Raw genomic sequence first — 23,030 nt, forward strand, 5'->3', positions numbered from 1 at the left:
CCACAGCAAGGAGAAGCCTGTGTATCAGAGCTAGAGAACAGCCCAGGCAACAAGGAAGACACAGCACGGCCAAAAATAAATAAATTAATAAATTAAATTCTACATACACAAAAAGAATTACAGCTGAAATGTGATCTATAGTCTGTCAAAAGAGATGACAGTAAGCACACCAGAATAGTCTAATAATCAATGGCACTATTTCTAATTTTACTCAAGTGCTTTATTTGGCCAGAGTAGTACACACATATACATGAACATATCATTGGGTTTTATCCAGTCATAACATAAAATAAGCCACCCTTCCTTCTTTTACAATTAAAGTGACATTTGAATCTCACGTGATCATGAGCCAATATTTATTTTGCTTGGCTTTTTAATGGTTTTTCAGTATCTCTAAAAGTTTATTTGGCAGTTAGTCCCCACAAAGTATATGAGGAAGATGAGACATACTGTTTGGAACAGATAGGTATGATTAAACACAGCCATAAGATGGGTTCTCAGCACTCGAACACTAACAACTATCACTTCAAAAATTAAAAAAAAAAAAAAGCAAGCAAACAAAAAACTCACCATTCACTAGAACAGATTAGGAGAAATAGGTTTATTCATCTTAGGCAAAAGAAGTACCACACAAAAAAATACTTTAAATTTTACTGTATCTGTTATTTAATTACTTACATATGCAAAACACTATTCACATTCCAGTTAAGTACTAAGCTAAGAGCTTTTCATTACGTTCACCTATACATTGAAAATAAACTCCAAAACATATGCTGTCATGGTCAAGAAGTTTAAAAATAAGTCTTTATATGAATAACGCCTACAATTCAATAATAAGATGGACACCAAATAAAAAGTGCGCCAAAACTTTGCACAGATACTCCACCAAAAAAGATATAGAAATGACAAATAAGCCACAGAAAGATGCTATCATTAGTCACTGGGCCTCCCTGGTACCTCAGGCACTAAAGAATCCACCTGCCAATGCAGGAGACTCAGGTTCGATCCCTGGGTTAGGAAGATACCCTGGAGAAGGAAATGACAACTCACTCCAGTATTCTTGCCTGGGAAATCCTGTGGACAGAGAAGCCTGGCAGGCTACATACCCCAGACCATGGGGTCCACAAAGAGTTGGACATGACTAAGCAACTAAACAACAATCATTAGTCTTCAGGGAAATGCAAATTAAAACCACAATGACATAACTATTATACAACCACAAAATGGCTAGTATTAAAAAGATTTATAACACCAGTGGTGAAGGTGTGGAGCAGCTGGAATCCTCATATATTGCTGGTGCAAAGCAATATGGTACAAAAACTTTGGAAAAGTTTGCCAGTTGTTGTTTTTCCTTTTTAAAAATTATTGGTTCATTTGGCTGAGCTAGGTCTTCCTTGCTGTGTGGACTTTTTCTCCAGTCGCACTGATCGGGGGCTACTCTAGATGCAGTATTCAGGCGTCTCATTGAAGTGACTTCTCTTGCTGCAGAGCACAGGCTCTAGGGCACTTGGGCTACACTGGTTGTGGCCCCCCAGCTCTACAGCACAGGTTCAATAGTTGCGGTGCACAGGCTTAGTTGCTCCTTGGCATGTAGCTTCTTTTCAGATCAGGAATCAAACCCACGTCTCCTGCTTTGGCAGGCATTTTCTTTACCACTGAGCCACCAGCGAAGCCCATTTCCTTTTTTTTCGGTTTTTGGCCATGTCACAGCACATGTGGGATCTTAGTTCCCTGACCAGGGGTTGAACCCGCGCTCCTTGCATTGGAAGCATGGAGTCTTAACCACTGGACTGCCAGGGAAGTCCCCTTTTTAAAAAAGTTAATGTGTACTTACTACACAACCTGGCCTATAATTTCTAATTATTTATTGGAGAGAAATGAAAATATATGTCCCCATAAAGACCTGTACACAAATGTGCAAAGCGTCTTTATTCATAATAGCCACAAAGTGGAAACAATGCAAATAGCTATGGATTAGTGAATGTATACCAAGTGCAGTGTATACATACAATGGAATACTACTCTCCAATAAAAAGGAACGGACAGTTCCTATACATGAAGATGTACTGCAAACAGTTCCGATATATTGCAAAAGCCTTCTGTTACGTGAAAGAAATCAGACACAAAATTTTATACTTTATGATTCTACTTATATGACTAGAATGATTCTAGAAAGGAATTACATGGAAAGAAGCATAAGGGACATTTTTGAGGTGATAAAAATACCTTGGTTGTGGTGATGGTTATATGACTATGAACTTTTTTTTAGTGTAGTTTTTAAAAAGACGTATTTGTTTTTGGCTGTGCTGGATCTTCAGGGTCATGTGGCTTTCTCTAGCTGTGGAGAGCAGGGTCTACTCTCTAGTTGCGGTGCTCGGGCTTCTTATTGTGGTGGCTTCTCTTGCAGAGTACCGGCTCTAGAGTGCTGGCTCAGTAGTTGTGGTGCACAGGCTCAGCTGCCATGCAGAATGTGGGATCTTCCTAGAGCAGGGATTGAACCTGTGTCCCATGCATTGGCAGGCAGATAATCTTGAACCACCAGGGAAGCCCTAACTATGTACTTTTATGAAAACTCACTGAACCTCTGGGCATTGTACATACAGAAAAAAAAAATCACTAACAAGAAGTTGTGACCCTGAATTCTTAATTTAAAATAAAATTATAGCATTAACATTTTCTAGTGTTGCTTTATTAAGAGAATCAGGTTGTGTGCATTTGAGACAACAGTGACAAAAATCAAAGCAGAATTAGCTTTTATGAGACCCAAGGAAAACGCTGGCTCTTAGGATGTACAACACTGATTCAGATGAGTTAAAGGAAACTCCTAACAGGGTACAGCTCTACCGTGACTGGTTTTGAATTACAGAAGCACAAGGCTTAATGTTTTCTGTCTAATGGGAATTCCCTGACAGGCCAGGGGTCAGGACTCCATGCTCTCACTGCTGAGAACCTGGGTTCGATCCTTAGTCAGGGAACCAAAATCCCATAAGCCTTGAAGCTTGGCTAGGAAAAAAAAAAAGTATGTAGACTGCTCATTATCATTAATAAAACAAGACTTTTCAGTTATTCCATTCTGAATCAAAATATTAGGGCAAGTACGTCTGAGAACATAACACATCAGAGGCACTAAACTCTACCTCATTAAGGACCTCTTGCCTTCAAGGTTTGGAGTGATGAAATCCCAAATGATAAGACAGTTGGACTAAAGATGCTGGGTAAGAGCTCAATATACAGTTTGGTGAAATTAAAAATAAGCAAAACTAGGCATTTTCTGGAATGGAGGTATTCTCTAAAAGCAATTTTTCCTCTTAAAACCCTCTCCCTCAATCCTAACCTAATTATCCTCACCCTTCTCTACATATTTTCATTTTTAAATTTGTTCTTTTATCTTTTAGCTTCCACATATAACAGAAAACATACAGTATTCATCTTTTACTGTCTGACTTATTTCAAGAAGCATAATATCCTCCAGGTCTATCCACGTTGTTGTTAAGTTGCAAAATTTTTTGTGCGTGTCACATTTTTACTCATTCATCTGTTGATGGGCACTGAGGTTGTTTCTATATCTTGGGTATTGTAAATAATGCTGCTTTGAATACTGGGGTGCAAATATCTTTTTGAATTACTGTTTTCATTTTCTTCAGCTAAATACCCAGAAGTGGACTTGATGGATTATATGGCAGTTTTTTAAATTTTTTAAGGAATCGCCACTGTTTTCCATAGTGGCTGTACCAATTCACATTCTCACCAACAGTGCAGCAAGGTTCCCTTTTCTTCACATCCTCACCAGCATGTTTGATATCTTATTGTGGTTTTTATTTGCATTTCCCTGTTGATTAGTGATGATGAGTAGCTTTTCATGTGCCTGTTGGTGATCAGTGTGTCTTTTTTGGAAAAATACCTATTCAGACCCTCTGCCTTGTTTTTTTGTCTTTTTTCTCTGCAGTTTAACTGTCTGATGTAGAAATGTAAAGTGTTTTTCAAACGTTCAGTTCAGTCGCTCAGTCATGTCCGATTCTTTGCGACCCTATGGACTGCAGCACGCCAGGGTTCCCTGTCCATCACCAACTCCCGGAGCTTGCTCAAACTCACGTCCATTGAGTCGGCAACACCATCCAACCATCTCATCCTCTGTCATCCCTTTCTCCTCCTGCCTTCAATTTTTCCCGGCATCAGGGTCTTTTCCCATGAGTCAGCTCTTTGCATCAGATGGCCAAAGTGGCTAAAACACTTGCCTCAAATCTTTTTTGGAAAGTAACTAATTAACAAAGCATAAACTTAAATATATATATATATATATATATTTATTTACTTGGCTCTGCCAGGTCTTAGCTGGAGCATACAGGATCTTTAGTTACAGCAGGTGGAATCTAGTTCCCTGAACAGGGATCAAAAGGCTCTGGCACTGGGAGTGCAGTCTTAGCCACTGGACCACCAGGCAAGTCCAACAATGTATACATTGTTTAAGAAGTTTTTAAACTTGAGTACAGGCATGAAGAAGATAAACTTAGTGAAATAAACTGTTACCTGTTTCACATAAGGCACAAACCAAGGGTGGGAACTGTCACCTAGAGACCTAAGAAGGCCAGATTTCAGATCTCAAGAATTAAAAAGCTAAATATAATATTTTAAATAGCTATTTAAAGGCATGCTAATTCGAAGGCAAGTATAAAAGAAACAAGTCTAACTACATTTTCTACCCTTTTCCTTCCTCACAAAAGTCTTCTTGGGCATAAAATTTCATTTTTAACCCTAGGCTCCTTCTTCTAGAGCTATTTCAAAGAGAACTAAAGTAACAGCACTTCCACTTACGAAAGTTTTAAAACGACCTTGGCATCCAGTTCCATGACTGGCCTATGAGTACTCTGTCAGTTCTTCCACTAACTGGATCCAGATCTCCCAACTTCCAGTCCCAGGGATCTTCCCACTATTTCTTTATTCCACAAACATGTATTGAGGGGACTTCCCTGGAGGTCCAGTGGTTAGGAATTCATCTTCCAGGGAAGGGGGTGCAGGTTTCATCCCTGGTAAGGGAACTAAGATCCCACATGCTGCCAGGAGTGAAGGCAAAAAAAGTGTGCTGCAGCTAAGATGCGACGCAGCCAAAAATAAACAGATAACTAATTTTTTAAGATGTATTGCTCACCTACTGTGTGCCTGGCACTGTTTTAGCATTCAAAGTGCATCAGTGAATAAAACAAGCCAACATTTCTCTGGGAGAAATAATTCTGGGAGAATTAATTCCAGCTATCTGTAATACACACACTCAGCATGACAATAATAGTATTATTACATCTTTATAGATGATCTTTGCCTCTATTATAGATGCGTGCATGCATGTGCGTGTTTAAAGTACTTTATCTCCTCATACAGACTTTCTTCTATGCAATTAAGTAATCTTTTATCAATGCCACACATTCCAGCTTTAGGGATTCCAAGGCTTAAAATAGACAAGCTCTCACAGAAACCTCTGATAAAGTTAGCACCTTCTAACGCTGGAAACTTCCTTTAAGTTTCTTAAACTTAGAAGAACCCGGTGGGGGATTTTTCTCTTCACAGGCATCATGGCAGCAAAGGCGGAAGAGACTCGCATTCGTGGCCATCTTCACGCGCACCCATGGCTACCTCTCCTCTTAGCCCCCATCCTCATCCCGCTAGCTCTGGACTATCGCGATACCTAGGCGACTCCAGTTATAATCCCGTATTTCACCTATGAAAAGCCCACCCTCGATATTTCCACCGGCGGCACGAGCACTCTTCCACATCCTTTCCCCTCCCCCGAAACAATTTCTCAGTAGTAACTTTTTACCGAAATAAGCTTGCTCCACATTTCCTAACAGGCACGTCCCAAATACATCACCTTGCCTTTGCTCCAAGGCTCTTTCCCTTACATTATTTGATCCCCAAGAGAATTCTGGGGTGGCAGGGATTGGCGAGAGACCAAATTTGGAGAGAAGCCTCTTACTCAGGGCCAGGACTTGGGGGAGGCGAGAGGGGCACCGAGCGTGAGAACCCGGAGGCACGCGGCACCGCCTGGACCCCGAGAACGAGCGCCCCTTTCCATCCTGCGCCTTAGGACCCTCACTCGCCTCACCGCGTTTTTACTGCTACCGCTTCCTCAACACCCCCCAAAGTCATCGAAAGCTGACCCCCCGCGTCTGGTCCTCCTCAAGTCCCCAGCAGTCCACCTCGCTATGGGCCCCCGCAGGTGCCACCGCCCACCTCCCCCACCCCGCGCGGGGGTCCCGCCCACCTGGCCCACCCCGCCCTCCAACGGGATTTCGCGTTCCCGGGCCCGCCCCCGCCGCTCCTCCTCCTGGACACACCGCCCTCCCCGCCGCAGACGCGGTCCTCGCTTGGGGCTCGCTCGGCCAGCTGTCCTCTTTCCCCCAGCTCTCGGAACGGGGAGTGGGCGCCCCGCTAAGCCCAGGCAGGCAATTGGTGTGTCCCCCCGCTTCCCCCTAGTTCTCTGACCCCTTCGACTCTCCCTCCCTCAGGCTCCCCGGTGGCGAGCTGCGGAGACCCGGCCCCACCGGCGGGCCGGGGCTTGTTTACTCACTCACCCTCCATCCCGAGCCGCAGGGACCCACCGGTAGCACGCCTGCGCGCCGCGGCCCCGCCCCCGCGCCGCGGCCCCGCCCCGCGCCTCCTCCGGGCGCCTGCGCAGTGCACCGCCCGCGCCTGGGTGGTCAGGCTCCCTGGGCTTCCTTCTTCGCAGGTCTGTGGTTTGGCGCCAGTACCCCAAACTCAGGAGTCGGAGGTGGTGCAACCCGCGCCCGAAGATTTCTAAGGCGGCGCTGTCAGAGGACAGGAAGGGCTCTTGAGAAACTTCCTGGAGCCAGTATTATCCTCTTGAAGACCCAACCAGCGTTGCATCATCCCCACACACTGGTAACATGCCATTTCTCACTTCAGTATTTGACATCAACCTGCAACCCCTTCATACAAATCTTTGACAGATATTTGATTTACAAATATCCCCAAACACCCGTCTAGGGCTCTAAGTTATCATTCTTGCTTTATTTACACCGGGCTTCCCTATTTCTGTCAATAGTTTTCCCAGTCACTTAGATTCAAATCAGTTGCCTTGAGTCAAAGTATCCTCACAAGATACATATTAAGTTACACAAGGAAAAAAAGTAACTTTACAGGAGAGAAATCTAGCAGACATCACCTTAACCAAATGATCAAAGTTAATATCACTAGTGCTGAGATAATATTTTTACTAAGTACCTCTCAATAGTCAATGAGGACACAAAATCCGTTCCACAGTAGTCTTGAAAAAATGCATAAGCTGAATTAACCAGGAGGAAGCAACAGACAAATCCAAAATAAGGGGTAAATTTGCACAATAACTGCCTGTATCTTCAAAAATATCAAGATTGGGACTTCCCTGGTGGTCCAGTGGTTGACTGTGCTTCAGCTGGAGGGGGTCGAGGGTGCAGGGCAAAAAAAAAAAAAAAAAAAGACAAACGGTGAGGAACTGTCCAGATTGGAGGAGACTGAGGAGACATGACAAGTAAATGTAATGTGTGATCCTGGATTGGATATTGGTCCAAAAAAGGCACACAGTGGGATAATTGATGAAATTAAAATAAGATCTATAGATTAGTTAATAGTATTTCGTCGATCTGAATTCCTGGTGTGGGCAATCAAACTTTGTCAACAATTGAGGAAGTTGGCTCAAGGGAGTACAGGAAACTCTCTACACTTGTAACACTTTCGTAAATCTGAAATTATCTCAAAATATAAAGTTAAAATTAAATCTTAAAATGCAAATTAACAGCACCTTAAATTTGTCTCCACATACTTTTTTTTCTTTTGAATGTGTAATGCAACTGTGGGATTTGGGATCTTAGTTCTCTCCACCAGGGATTGTTTAACCCATGACCCCTGCTGTGGAAGTGTGGGTTCCTAACCATTGGACCACCAGGGAATTCCTGCTACATACATAATTTAAAAGCCGATAATAATTTTTTTCCCAAATAGTCATAACAACTCTGTAAAGTAGGTAGGGAGGATTTTAGTTTCCCACACAAAGCTATTCTGGCATAAAGAAGTTAAAAGATTGTCTTGATAAAAAATTACCCTATGAGGTCTCTGGATGTCAGATTTAGTATTTTTTTCCTTATATCAGAAATTTTTCTTTTATTCTCTTGCCTACACCCAATTCACCACCAAATCAAAGTAAATATTCCTTCCCACTTGGCAGTTTGCCATGATGTTCCTTTCCATTCCAAATGCCTTTTTTAGATCAGTGGTTCTCAAGCTCGGTTCACATTGAAGTCACCGGGACAGCTTTAATAACTACTGATTTCCTCCTCCCACCTTCAGAGAGCCTGATTCATTGGTCTGGAGTTTGGCTTGGGCTTCAAGAAGTCTAAGACCATCCCAAGTGATTCCACTGTGTAACAAGCTTAAGAACCATGGCACCAGTGGTCCCCAAGCCTTTTGGCACCAGGGACCAGTTTTGTGAAAGACAGTTTTTTTCACGGATGGGGGAAGGGATGGTTTCAGGATGATTCAAGCACATTACATTTATTGTGCTCTTTATTTCTAACCTAATGCTGCCACTGATCTGATAGGAGGTACCAGTGCATGGCCTGGAGGTTGGGGATCCCTATGTTACACTACATAAATACTTGTAGAAATAAAGAATATGGTTGAAAAAAAGGCGGACGGGGGTGGGGGGAGTGGGCAGGTGGCAGATCAAAAAAAAAAAGGAATGTGAGTTACCTAAGGGAAGATGTTCAGAAGATCTGAACATCAGGACTGAGACTGGAGAGCAATTTGGGAAACATCAACTCTGTTGGTAACTAACACCATGGGAGTGACCCACGTTGTTTTAGGGAAGCATGAAGTATGCCAAGTGACAAGAGGAGAACAAATGTCTTTATTCTGCATAACAAAGGCAATATATTTACAAAAATATTTTGATGTGGAAAGGAAGGAAGGTGAAGGGATTTATGTCAAAGTTATAGATCAGAGTGCATAATCCATCTCAAACTCCACCTCCTCATTAACCCACCCATCCCCCAAGATCTCCCCCAGCTTTAACACCGCTACCACCTTACACTCACTACCAGGCTGTCTACCTCTTTCCTACCCATTGCAACATTTGGCATAGGACTAAACCCAGGGTTTAATAATCTTTGTTCACTTAAGGATTATAAAAACAACTTTCCACATCACCAATAGTTGCGGGGTTCTTGGGGAAAATTTGTCTGCCAATTGGTTCCTCTCTCCCTCTCTGAAGAGAGAGAGTTTTTCCTAGACCAGGCTGTTTCTTAGCTGACCCAGGTCCATGAGATACTATAAGCCAATTTTTTGTTTGGCTAGCTCTTCCTCTTTTTCTCTCCCAACCCTTCAGGTCTTTGTCCTATAAATTCGTAGAAAAACTGTTGGCAAGTGGTCAGCTACTGGACCTTTGAAAAACAGTACCATCACCCCTGCCCCACTCCTCCCAGCCCCACCCCCAGGCAGTTAATAGGAATAACTGTGTCACTCCTGGCTTCCAGTTGCTCATCTTGCTCTTAAATCGCAGGCCTCTGGGGCTAAAAGAAACTGGACAAAGTGTGCTGAGTAGCCTAATGAGGTTGGTTCTTTTTCCGAAAGTTCTCTATTGCGGAAAAATAAAATTATGTGTTTAATTTCTGAAACCTGAGGCCTGATTTGCCTTGGCAGCCCTTCTCCCAGGCTTGGCCGAGAGTCCAGCAACACTAGCACACTGATTAATACCAGCTCAACTTGCTCCCTGGAGAAGAAGAGCATTATTGACTTGACCATTTTCTTAAGTCCTTTTAAATTTGCATGTATTTTAGCATGATCTTCTTGGCTTTCACGTGCTGTATCTCTGACCACTGGCCCCAAAGAAGCCTCAGGGAAGACTGTTCTTCTCTATGCCCTCAGTATCTCCATCCCCAAGCAAGATTTTGTTCCCCTCAGTGGTAAGAAACGACATTTCTGTCACATGTTCTGTTCCTTCTGAGGCAGGCACGTTCTAAGTGTACTTTTGTCCCCTGCTGGTCTTCAGGCCACTGTTAGAAACTGAAGGAGCTGATGCTTCCCAGAATTCAAACAGAATTCTGCACTCTTTCTTTCTCTCTGCCAACTTTTCTCCCTTCCTCCTTCCTTCCGGTGACCCCTCTGCTCATTCAGCCCCTCCCTTGTAAAGCCCACGGGGCTATCAAATAGCGTTTCTCCAAGGGGACACAGGAGTGAAGAAAGGCTGAGCCCCAGACAGTCCCTGACAAGGGAAGTGTAAACACAGCTGTGGAGATGGGAGCAGACCATCCTCTCTCCTCCCCCGTTTCCCACCCAGAAGCAGGGGAAGGCCACCCTGCTGTGGAGAAACAAACAAGCAAACAAGGCACAGCAAAACCCCAGAGCCTGCACTCAGGTCACCAGAAACTGGGGCTGCTGCCCAGGCCTTGGTGGGGCCAGCTGAATTGCCAGACCCCTCCCTGAACACTCAGAGTCAGAGGCAAAGGCGACTCCAAAGTCAGTTGAGGTCTGGACATCACTGAGCCTGGAAACATAGCTCAAGTTTTGAAGCTTCTCCACTCCTGGACATTTTGTCCTCTGATCTCCAAAACCCAGCTTTCCGCCTCAGGTACTTAGCCTCTGACCCCTAGTTGCTTCGGAATCATAATAATGCATTCAGTTCAGCAAGTAAGAACAGGCCCACAATAAACCCTTGTCCGTGGCTCTTAAAAAGTTTAAATTCTGAACCTCCAAGCCAAAATATTAGAAAAGGGCCTCCTTAGCTTTTGTTAATTACAAGGTAAATAATTCTAGCAGGAAGCGGAATTACTTTGGGGGATTACTTGGGTGGGATTCAGGCCTTGCTTTGCACATACTCGGAAAGCTCCAAGCCCATGGCTAGGGTGGTGCTACCCGCTCTCACTCTCTCAGCACAGTTAATGCAGAGCCTTGATCCCACGGGACACGCCTTTGGCAAGGCCCGGCCTGGGAAGTGGCCCCAGTCGGGTGGACAGCTAATGGGCTGTGCTTCCTTCCTGGCTATCAGGGTCCTTGACTGTATAACTGCAGAAACAGAAAACGATCACAGCCTTCAAACACTGACCATTCAGTGTGTGCCTGGAATTGTGCTAAGTTTTTTTATAATGGGTCATCTCATTCCATAGGAAGTCAGCAATATTCTTATGCTCATTTTACAACCGAAGAAACCAGGGCTTACAGAGATTGTGGAACTTGCCCAAGATCAGCCAGCTGGTAAATGGTGAGGCCAGGATTTGGGCCTCATCATTCTGACTCCAAACCTATGCTCGAAACCTCTTCATTCTCCGTCCTCTTGTCTCTAAGTTCTTTTAGCTCTGAATCACAGGTCTGGATTGTCCCCATGGTTTTCTCCTTTCACCAGTGGCGCCAGAAAGAGAAATGTGTTTGGGACTCTCCTCTGCAAGTTCAGAGGAAAACAGTTCCTAATCAACAAGGGGCTCCTTACTTCCTCTGTGCTGGAGATGCCAACCAAAGCTGGACACTGGACAGGCCCCCGTATCAGCAGGGCACAGCCTGTGTGCAAGACAAATAAATCCTAGCCAGACAGGAAAGGAGAGTTCCCCTTGGTTCTATGACTTCCTCTTCTTTCTTCCCTGGCTTATCAGCAGGATCCTATACTGCTGATACTATGGTCCTTTGAACCCCACTGCAGCTAGGATGGAATACAAGGCTATAGAGACTTTTTTGGAGAAAGTACAACAGATCCCATCTACAGATCCCATCCATGACACCTTAGGGAAAGAAACAACGAATCACATTTATTTATATATTTAACACATTGTCTTTAGCATTCACATAAATTCATTAGCTGGTGGCTCAGACGGTAAAGCATCTACCTACACTGCGGGAGACCCGGGTTTGATCCCTGGGTCGGGAAGATCCCCTGGAGAAGGAAATGGCAACACAATCCAGTATTCTTGCCTGGAAAATCCCATGGATGGAGGAGCCTGGTAGGCTACAGTCCATGGGGTCGCAAAGAGTCGGACATGACTGAGCGACTTCACTTCACTATTGTATTGGATGTGAACCTACCTTATCTTGTACAATCCTTGCAAGATGCCTGGGGAGGTGGTAGGTCTGGTCATCCCCATTTTACAGAGAAGAAAACTGAGGCTCAGGGAGATTGACAACGTTGGCCATAACCACATGACTGGTAAGTAGGAGGGCTTGGAATTCAAACCCAGGCTGGGACTCTCTGACTCCAAAGTCTGTATTCTTTTCAATAAAGTGTTGTGTAATTTAAAAAAAGCAAAAACAAAACTGAAATTACGAAATGGGAAGGATCTCAGAATATCTTGGAAATAAAGTTTCATAACTGTGTGTGGTACACATTACGATAGTAACTACCATTTGTCACATGCTTACTAGTGCCAGGCATTGGGCTAAATACTTTCACATGCATCATTTCTATTGCTCAGTGAGATATACATTAGTAACCCCATTTTTGTGGATAAGAAACCAAGCAAGTTCAAAGGGATTAAGTAACTTGTACAAGGTCAAAAACAGCTAAGAGTGATGGTGCTGGGATTCAAATTCAAGTCTGCTTGACTCCAAAGTGTGTGGTGTTAATCGCTTAGGCAAGAGAAATAATAAATGTTGACTATGAGCCAAGCACTCCTCTAAGTTCTTTAGCTCATAACTTATAGATATTATTATCTCCACTTTAAAGATGATGAAAATAGTGTCTTTTATAGTATCACTTAGGCTTCCCTGGCTCAGACAGTAAAGAATCTGCCTGCAGACCTGGGTTCAATCCCTGGGTCAGGAAGGTACCCTAGACAAGGGACTGGATACCCACTCCAGTATTCTCGCCTGGAGAATCCCATGGACAGAGGAGTCTGGCGGGCTATGGTCCATGGGTTCACAAAGAGTCAGACACAACTAAATGACTGAGCACGTCAAGCTTACATTACACACACAACATGTGTTAAATACACAGGCACTGTTAGCGTCATATTTGCTTAACTTATGTTGGATCCTTGTTATGATCTAGAAAATTACTTTCTTCCTAGTGTCATGGATTTCCCCCCCCCCCCAATATCCATCTAAGTATTAAAGTCTGGGGAGAAAGGATGTGAAATGATAATATCTGCAGGTGAAGTAAACATAGTCAGGGCAGGGGTCATACTGAGTGGGGAAGGACCCTGTGCCACGAGGAGCCCTATCTCTTTGCTCTTCCAGCCGATCTTCCTCATTCCTTACTATTTCCTTCTGTCTACCAGATCAGATAGCAGGCCGACTTCCACTAGGTGTTGATTAATCTTTCTTAGTCTCAGTTTCCTCCTTTAAGTGGGTTGCTATGGTATCTGCATACATACAGTCAGAAGGAGTTTTGTTTGTTTGTTTTGGCTCTGCTGAGAGGCGTGTGGGATCTTAGTTTGCCGACCTGGAAGAAGCCTTGCCCTCTGCAGTGGAAGTGCAGAACCTTACCCACTGGACCACCAGGGAAGTTTGTGAGCTGGGAGTTTTTAAGTGAAACAATTTGTATGAAACAGCACACTGCTTGACTCCCTCAGGGTATCCCCATGTTATACAACATCTCGACTTCAGGGTAGTAAGGGGTAGAAGGGTTCCTAGGGGTGGTTTCAGAGGACAGTTGTAAGAAATGCAAGAAGGGTCAAAGCAATCCTGGCATCTGGCATTGGGTCCTCACAGCAAGCATGAGTCAGCCCCAGGTGCCGAGGGACCGGCAGTGTTCTCAGTACTGCTGGGTGTGTGCTGTGGTCTTTTGGCCATGGTCCTCTTCAGTCACGCTGTCTGAATGTCATTCTTGTAAATCTGGCCCGGGTTCTTTTCAGAAAAACAGCCTCCACCATGTGATGTCATGGTCCAGCCTGAGTCAGGGAGGGAAGTCGGGGGGACATTGTATACGGAGTTGAGTAAAGCAGGATCTTATTTTTTGAGGGACCCATCTGATCGTGGAAGAATCTCTCTATCCTTCTCTCTTCCACTCAAGATTCAGTAAAGGGAACTTTCCTGGTGGTCCAGTGGCTAAGACCCTGTGCTCCTCATGCAGGATCCCAGGTACTATTTATTCCCTGGTCAGAGAACTAGATCCTACATGCCGCACCTAAGAGTTTGCATGCCGCAACTAAAGATCTTGCATGCTGCAACCAAGACCCAGCACAGCCAAATAATTTTTTTTTTTTTTTTTTAAAGCATGAAGTAGTAGCATCAAGTAGTCCTGATGTCAAACCCTGGCTTTGCCAATTACTTCCTCTGAGACCTTGGGCAAATCACTCATGTTTTCTCCATTTCATCCATGAACAAGATAATTCTGATGTTGTGGTGGGGAATTTTTAAGAAATGCTTGCAAATCACTGGGCAGAAGTGTCAGAGAACACACTCTGAAGCACATAATAATTGTTCAATAAATGTGACTACTTTTAAGTCCCCAGCAGTTGGTGAGGAATATGGCTTGACCATTTTCCTTGCTTTTCTCTCATAACTTATATATATGATAAGAGAGTCAACATTTTTTTCTGATAACCATTCTTCCCCATGAGAGATGGTCATGCTTCTCATGCCAGTATCCTGGAAACGAGGAGGCTGGGGAGAGATGGAGTAGTTGGGTCCCTACTCTCTTGTCTTCCCTCCCTTAGCCAGCTGGCTCCCCGGCTGTAGCTCTTCTGAGTTTCCCTGATGCCTCCCTGCACTCTGAAGAAGACAGTCTCCTCTCTCCAGCTTGGAAAGATCAGTCCTTCCCAGCTGGAACTTTGGGCTTCCCTGATCCTGACTCTCCCCCACACCTTTTCCTGTGCTCTGTTCTTTATTTTGCAGACAGCTGGGGAAGACGCCAGCATGTGTGAATGTCTCTTCTCGGTAGAGATGGTAATTCCTGGATGCTCTGGATGTAATTTTACTGTGTAGGAGGCTGCCTGTGTTTTTGACTGCCTCATGTTGTTCTGGATTTGCCTGTGAGCATAGGGGGAAGGCTGAGGATTAGAAAAGGCACTCCTTCTTAGGATCAAATCACCTCTCCCCCTGCTCCAGGTAGGATGGCCATCGGCTAGTAATAAGAAGAGAAATGTACATGGCAGTGAGATCCCTGCCCAGGAGAAGTCAATACAGGTTGAAGCCAGAAATCTCAGGTTAATGTCCAGTCGGATCAGAACCAGATCTTTCTCTTCCCAGGCACTGGGAGGTGGAAGTGGGGTAAGGACACAGGAATAAGAGATTCTATAGGGAACTCAAAGCCTGGATTCCACTGGACATAAGAGAAAAAGACTGAAGACAATACTATATGGTAATTAAAAAGAAAGAAACATATTTACATACAGTATCAACGATAACCCAAGACATATTACTATCTTAAAAAAAATCACTGAACAACAAGGATATTAATTCTAATTTTCCTTTAAGTCCAAAATATGTGGGGGAGGTGAGAAAGGAATGGGGGTATAATGTTTTCTGTTTTTAAATATTTTGCAATGAGTATACAGTTAAGTCTCCTACATATGAACCTTCAAGTTGTAAGCTTTCAAAGATGCAAATGTGCATTCCATCAATGTCATGCATAAATGAAACTGCAGCTTGCCCTCCATCTCCTATTGCTGATGAGCCTTCAGCTATACCATCACCCACCCCCTCTTCTTCCTCTAGTCAATAACACTTCTTGCCTGTTCACTTAATACCAGCCTCTGTACACCAGCTGTTGTACTGTACTTTATAAGGTACTGTATTGAAAGATTAAAAATGTTTTTTGTTTGTTTTTATGTATTATTTATGTGAAAGTATTATAAGCCTATTACAGTGCAGTACTATACAGCTGATTCTGTTAGTTGGGTACCTAGGCTAGTTCTGTTTGTTGCACTTAAAAACAAACTGAACTTACGAATGTACTCCCATAATCGAACTCGTCTGTATGTAGGGGACTTACTGTATACTTATGTATTACTTGCAATTAAAAAGTATGTCTTTACAGCAAAAAGATGTAGTTTTATTTTTTTTCAATGATTAATAGTTTATTTTCTAAGAAATTACAAATGCTTATATGTCAAAATTCTAACTTTCACATAAAGGTATTAGATTACACAAACTTTTTTGCAACTTGATTTTTTTCACTGTATTCATTAATTAAAATAAATAAATTTATAATTTTTTGAAAAAGATGTAGTTTTAAAGCAGAAATAGAAAGGAAAGGTAAGCCCCCCTACCCAGGGGAGGAAAATAGGACCTCCCATGAAAGAACCAGCCTCTGTCCCTAATGAAGCCCTTCTCTGGCCCTTGCTACAGATCATTTCCTATAACCACTTGGAAAAGATGAGGTTTCTAGTCCCTGTTCAGTCTCAAAGGACCTGCATAGCAGACCCCCAGTTACCGCGATGCCCCCAGAGGTCAGTGAAAACAGCTGAACATCCAACTAAGGAAGAGTGAGAAGAGGGAAATCAGGAGAGGAAATTTCCAGATTCTCCAACAGGAGGTTTGGACTCCCAAGTCCAGGAAAGATTACAACAAGCTTTCCTTTGGAGGTCTCCACATCTTGATGCTAGCTTAAACCCAACTCTAGGGCTAAAACACCACTTTCTACCAAGTCACTTATATTTCCCTTTTGTTACTACAGTCATTATTATTATTTTTGGCTGCACTGCGCAGCATGTGGGATCTTAGTTCCCCAACCAGAGACTGAACTCTCACCCCCTACACTGAAGGTGCAGAGTCTTAACCACTGAACCACCAGGGAAGTCCCAGGCCATTTTATATATGAAAATATTGAGCTCCAAAGATGTGAAATGACCTACCTAAGGTTACACAGCGAGACAGATGCAATACCTGCCTTCAGAAACCTAATCAATCTTTGTTTTTATTCATTATTCCATATTGCTTTATCTAAAGTCCAACATGTGTTTTTGTCAACTTTCATCTTAATCCCAACCCCATTTCTAACCCATAGCAGACTCAGGTGCTTCTGGCCAATGGCAATGGCTGATTTTGCTTTCTGTCCCTCCTGGCTTCCTCCTCCCATCTTGTTACCTAGAAATCTCCCTCTTGACCATGCTTCCTTCTGAGAAAGTGCAATCACAGGTGCGAGGGAAGGAGTGGAATTTGGTTCTAGCCTGAAATGACTCCAAGGCTGCCTGGCTCTTTTCTGTACATTGCAGAAGACAGTCCTCACTAGGAAGGCTTTGGGGTTCATGCCAGTTCCCGTCTCCCTCTGGATTCCTTGCTAAAGCAACCTCTTGATCCTAACGATGGAAGACCAGCAGGTTATCAGTGGCCATGATTTAAGAGCCTACGACCCTGAGATGAAGATCTGAAGTGAGATCATGAAAGATAATTTGTGGTGGGCAGGAATCCTGTAAACCAGGACACAGCAGCAGCTGAGTCCAAGGGTCAGTGTCTGGGAGTAATTTGGGAAAGTTTGGTGCTGACAGCTGTGTCTGGAGTTGAACGTCATGAACAAATCAGCTTCTGGGATCCTCAGAATGATGAAGCTCTGGCTTAGGACACACAGTCAGCTGTGGCGTGGCAGCAGTCAGGGCCACTGGGGCCCCAGACTCAGCCTTGCTGTTTCTCAGCTGCGTCACTTCAGGCAAGTCCTTAGGAAAGGAGGAAAGGAAACTAGACTCTGCTGAGTGAGGGCAATGCCCTTTCACAAGCATCACTGTCACTGCAGATCAGGGTAGCACCCCTCTTTTACATGGGGATAATCTGAGAATCCACTTAGGTAACTGAAGACATTGCAGGCTATGTAACTGGAAAGTGGGAAGACAGGATTAGAACTCAGAGCCTCTGAGCTCCAGTCCCGGGCTCCTCCCTCTGAGCAGTAAAGTTTGTACCCACCTCACGATGAAGTCGCCCATAGTAGGTTCTAAACTCTTCCCTTCTCACAACCTTGGTCCTGAGGAGTTGTGGCCACCTTCTTGGGGATGGAGCAGTCATAGTTTTGCCCCTGTGCTCAATCTGGTTTGGGGGGTCTAGGCCCCAGGCGGTGCCTCGAAGGGAGGGTATTTGGACTTTGGTTTCCCTGTACCCCATCCTCAGGCCTTCTCCCCTGGGGGTTCCCAGGGCTGGCTCCCTTTGCTCCTTCTCCTCTCCTCCTCCTCCTCCTCCTCCTCGGGTTTTGGCAGGCAGACTGACATCAGTGGGTGTTCCCAGGGAAAGGGAACTCTGAGCCCAGCTCCAGGCGCCCCTTCCCCCATGGCTCAGGGCAGCCGCAACCTCCAGCCTTAGAGACTGCAGTGTTGAGAAGCCCTCTGAGCTCCCAGCCCCCTCCCTCTTCACTATCTCCCCACACAGCCCCACCTCACCGAGAAAGAAAAGGGGCCACGAGAGTTCGGGGAGCAGATGCTCTGAGACCTGACGAGTCCTCGGCGCCACGCGGCCGAGCCCAGGAAATGGATCTCGGTTCTGGGGTTACGAGGGGAGCTGTCCAGCCCCGCGGGGTGAGCTAGCAGAAGGGGTGGGCCAACGCCGGCCGGGCGGAGGGAGCGGCGGGCGCCAGGGCCGGGTGGGGCAGCGACTCCCCCTCCAGCCCGCCGGCCCCGGGCGTCGCCCCCGCCCCCCACGTGGCCGCAGCCGTCCCAGCCCCCGCGAGGAAGCTGCGCGGCTTCCTGCGGCTTGGGACCGGGATATAGGAGCCCACGCCCGGGCCCGGCTCAGCGCCGCCGCTCCTCCTCGCCTGCTCGCCGTGCGATGGCCTCGCTCCGGGCGGAGCGCGCTGTCGGCAGCCCGTGGCTCCCCGCCACCCGCGCCGGGCGACCGGCTGCGCTCCGCCTCCTCCTCCTGCTGGGCGGTAAGCGCAGCGCCCCGAGGTCCGGGCGGGAGGCGCTGGAGGCCCTGGAGGGGAGAGGGACTGGACGTCTCGGAACGGGCCCCGGCGTGCGGGTGCGGACCGCGCTGCCCTCTGGATGGTACCCGGCCTCACCGCAGCGAGGGCGCAGCGCGAGCTGCTTCCCACTTGGGGAAAAGCTGAGTGCCCGGGGCCCCTGCCTAAAGCTCTTGGGAGGTCTGGAGCTGGCGAAGAAGGAGGGGTTTTGAATGTGTGAAGGAATTGGTGCGGCCCCCTCTCTTCCGGGCACCGAGGCACCGCGTGGGGGCCTGGAGTGCTCTCTGTCTCTTCTGAAAGTAGCCCTGACTTTCAAGAGTCTCAGACCCCAACCCACACCCCGCTTCCTCCTGGCTCCACATCCCCATCCTCCCATCTCCCTGTCCCTTTTCTGCCCACAGCTGTCCTGAAGCCCCAGGAGTCCCTGGCTCAGCTTCTTCCCACCCCAGTCGGCTCCAAGTCGGATGGTGAGTAGCCAGCGACTGTGGGAGGGTGGCCCCAGGGAAGAAGAGAGGTCAGTGGGGATGGTTCCTTTCCCACAAGCCAAGCCCCAAACCAACTGGTGCCCCTAAACTCCCTTCTGTTCTCTCTCTCAGGGTTTCTTGTCTGTCTACCTCTAATCCCACAAAGCCCCCAACCAGCTGTGAGCTGGCCCGCCTCACAGGTGGGTTAGAATATTCCTGAAAAAGTGTATGTGGAAACTCTTGCCAGGCTGGAAAGTCCAGTGTACATGGAAGGCATTAAACTTTTCCTGAGCTGGGACTCTCTCCTCAGCTAGGAGTATCTTGCTTGGGAAATTTTCTGAGGCTCTCTGGGTAGTTCCCATATTTGAAGACAGGAACAGCGGTTCCACAATGGAAGTACCTGGACCAGAGGGCTTGGAGGGTGGGGCAGGTTATGGTCAATGTGCAACATCTCTGCCCACAGGGAAAACGGTGTTGGAGACCTATGGGACAAATGTCCAACAATGCTGGCGCGATTATGAGGTTCAGATGGACTCTATCAAGAAGGACTGGTGTGACTGGGCCCTGATTAGCAGGTAGGGGCAGTGCTGGAGGGCGGCTTGGGCCTGGGGCTTGCTCCCTGCGGGTGAGTGTGGGGCAGTCCTCTTTCTGGCCCCAACCCTTCCCTCACTCTAGCCCTCTCCTGTCTCTAGGCCTTATAGCTTCCTTCGAGACTGCTTGGAAAAGGGTGCAGAAGAGTTTGGCCTGGGCTTCCCCAATCCCTGGGCGGAAGAGATCATCTTTGAGACTCACCACATCCACTTTGCCAACTGCTCCCTGGTGCAACCCACCTTCTCAGACCCCCCAGAAGATGTGCTCCTGGCCATGATCATAGCCCCCATCTGCCTCATCCCCTTCCTTGTCACCCTCGTGGTGTGGAGGAGTAAAGACAGTGAAGCACAGACCTAGGGTGGCATGAGCTGCTTGGCAGCCATCTTAATCCTTTCCTCTGCCACCACCTGCTCTCTCCCCTCCCCTCCCTACTTCCTTCTCTGGCTCCCACCCCAACTGGAGATTCTTCAATTGGTGGAAATGGAAGCTGGGTGGGGTCATCGTGCAATTTCTGTAATCTTCAAAATAAACCTTTCCTTTTTTTTTGTACGTTGTTCCCCTCTCCATTCCGGGGTGTGTAGGGGGGGCAGGTAGGGGGCTGTCTCCTTCCAGAGTCTCTGCCATTCCCACAGGCCCTCAGCTCTGGGCAGCAGAGCTAGAAGAATCTGGAGAGGTCCACTGTTTTGTTCACTTACTGGTCCTTCCTGAACTCCCTCCTCCACCTGAAGGCCACGCCCCTATATCCCTTCCTCCCAAGGCCAGGCCTTTCCTGCCCCTATCCAAACCCAGCTTCAGGAAACTTGCAGGAAGAGACTCCCTTCCGGTCTGGACAGCAGCTGGGGAGGTGAGAGGGGTGGGAAGAGAGGACTCTCTGTTGTGACTTCTGCAAGGAGGGGCTGCCAGCCAGAAGCCCTGAATTTTCCCCTTCCTCATGCCTCAGTTTACTCCCAGGGCCTGGTAATAGAAACCCTGATGGAACCAACGGGAGTCCATCTCTAAGGACCTCAGGATTGAGGGCAAAGGCAGTGGGGTTTCCTCTACTAGACTCACCACAGGACTTCCCCTCCAGGTCATTGGCCCTCATTCTACATTGTCCCGGACCCTGGGTGGGTGTGGCCTATAGCCTGGCCACACACTGCCCCCTCGTGTCCACTAAAGCCAACAACCAGAAGATGGACATGGCCTGGAAGAAGCTCAAAACTGAACTGTGAGATCAAAGACCTGTTATCTCCACAGCAACCACTAGTTCTTCATTGGCTGCTTCTTTTAGCTTCTTAAGCCATGCTTATGCTCCCTTAAGACACTTTCCCACTGTTAAGGGCCATACCTAGCGACCCACCGTTTCTGTATACAGACATTCCTGTATGTTCCTTGGATGGTGAGGCCTGGGTTTCAGTTCTCCCTGGGACAAAACTGCCAGGTCATCAGAAACATCTAGACAGTAGCTTTGTTCTTTAAAAAGATACCTGTTTATTCCTTGTGGCACCTGGCACCTCTTTAGGAACTCTCCTTCCTTCCTTGTTGAAATATCTGCCTTCCTGAGTACATAGCCACTTCCTGGGACATGCTTGTCTATTCCACAGATATATATGTATATATTTCCTGGAATATATCTATTTAATCTCTGAGACACACTTTATTCCCTAGGACATTTTGAGGTTTCGCCATGAGAATCTTTGCTCTATTCCCATAATGCATCTATCTTCTCCAAGGATGTATCTGTCCTCTTTTTGGCCCATATTTGCCTTCGTGCATTTTACTAATATACATCAAAAGCATGTTGGTGCAAGTCACTGTAAATAGCCTATTGTGTTGGGAAGACAAGTAAGATAAAGCTTGGTTCTGCTTTGATGTCTTTCATCTGGCAAGGGAGCTGACATGTGCACACATAAACAAAAACAATGGAATGTGTGAGGAGAATCATGCAAGGGATACAAGCCAAATGTCATCTGAGTGTAAAGGAAGGAGGAGTCACATTGAGCTAAGGTGCAGTCTAGCTGAGGTCACAGGAGGGTGATTGTGGAGTTGGCATCTGACTAGGTCTTAAATGGAGAGGATTCTCCTATGGGAGACAGTAGAAAAAGAGATGAATTAGAAAATTATTGCAATAATCCAGGTTTGATAAAACAAGGGCATGGACCAAAGGAGTGCTGAATGGAGAAACAGAAAATAATTAAAAAGTAGGAAAAGGCAAAATAGGGGAGGGAATCCATAGGATTTCAATATGAAGGTGAACAAGAGGAGAGGTTAGAGCTGACTCTGGCTTTGAATTTGAGTTACTAGGACAATGGTAGGCTGCCATCTGGGGTCGCACAGAGTCGGACACGACAAGCGACTTAGCAGTAGCAGCAGCAGGACAATGATGGAAGTAATCATATTTAAAGGGCCATTAAGAGGAGAAGCTGGCTTGAAGAAAAATATACATATTATATAATATAACAATGGAACAAGATGTAACATAACAGGGAGTGAAGGGCTTCTGACATAGGGAGTTGGAAATGGGAGTGGTCTTGTTGCTGCTGGTAGTATAAAAAAGTTGGAGTTAGGAATACAGGTTTAGTCCCCTGCAGAGAAATGCCACGTGAAGCCATGAGAGGGGTGAGAGTTTCCAGAGAGAAGGTATACTAAAGAAAGCTGCTGTCCTTAGAAAACATGCATACATATACAGTGAGGACTAAAGAAGACAAAAGGGAAAGATCAGAGTCAGCAGAACAAGGATAAAGAAAGCCAACGGACGCAAAGGAGATGGTGCCCTTTGAGAGAACATTATCCATTGAAGGGTTCACTCATTTAGTCATTTAATAAATCTTTGTTGGACACTTCTGTGGACCAGGGACTGTACACAGTGAAAGACAGACTTCAGTGGGGAGATGTTAGAGATCAGACAGGAAATTGAGAGGGTGGTAGAGTCAAGGAAACTACAAATTTTCAAGTAGGGATGACCTCAGCATATGTAGACTAGAGGAGAGGAGCCAGGAGAAAGGGAAAAAGAAGGGAAGATGATGCACAAAGAAGTCCTGGAGGAAACTGGAAAGGAGAGGCAAACAGATGCCAAAGGGCTGGCCTTGTCGAGGGGGTTCTCTGGCTGTCCAGCCCTTAAGACTCCGTACTCTCATTGCTGAGCTCCAGTTCTATCCCTGGTCTGGGAACTAAGATCCCACAAGCTGTGTGGAGTGGGCAAAGGA

The 23,030-nt window shown here is 46.1% G+C and overlaps 1 protein-coding gene across 1 annotated transcript; it reads left to right on the plus strand.

The window, feature by feature from the left end:
• The first annotated feature begins 18,576 nt into the window (after positions 1–18,576).
• On the plus strand, positions 18,577–20,394 carry RAMP2 (receptor activity modifying protein 2). The gene is made up of 4 exons (XM_052658329.1): positions 18,577–18,757; positions 19,192–19,257; positions 19,718–19,829; positions 19,947–20,394. The coding sequence occupies exons 1-4, from the start codon at positions 18,658–18,660 to the stop codon at positions 20,200–20,202; spliced, it is 534 nt and encodes a 177-aa protein (XP_052514289.1). The 5' UTR covers positions 18,577–18,657; the 3' UTR covers positions 20,203–20,394.
• Positions 20,395–23,030: the final 2,636 nt, after the last annotated feature.

Source organism: Budorcas taxicolor, chromosome 19, assembly GCF_023091745.1.
Source record: "Budorcas taxicolor isolate Tak-1 chromosome 19, Takin1.1, whole genome shotgun sequence".
In the NCBI taxonomy this organism is placed as follows: domain Eukaryota; kingdom Metazoa; phylum Chordata; class Mammalia; order Artiodactyla; family Bovidae; genus Budorcas; species Budorcas taxicolor.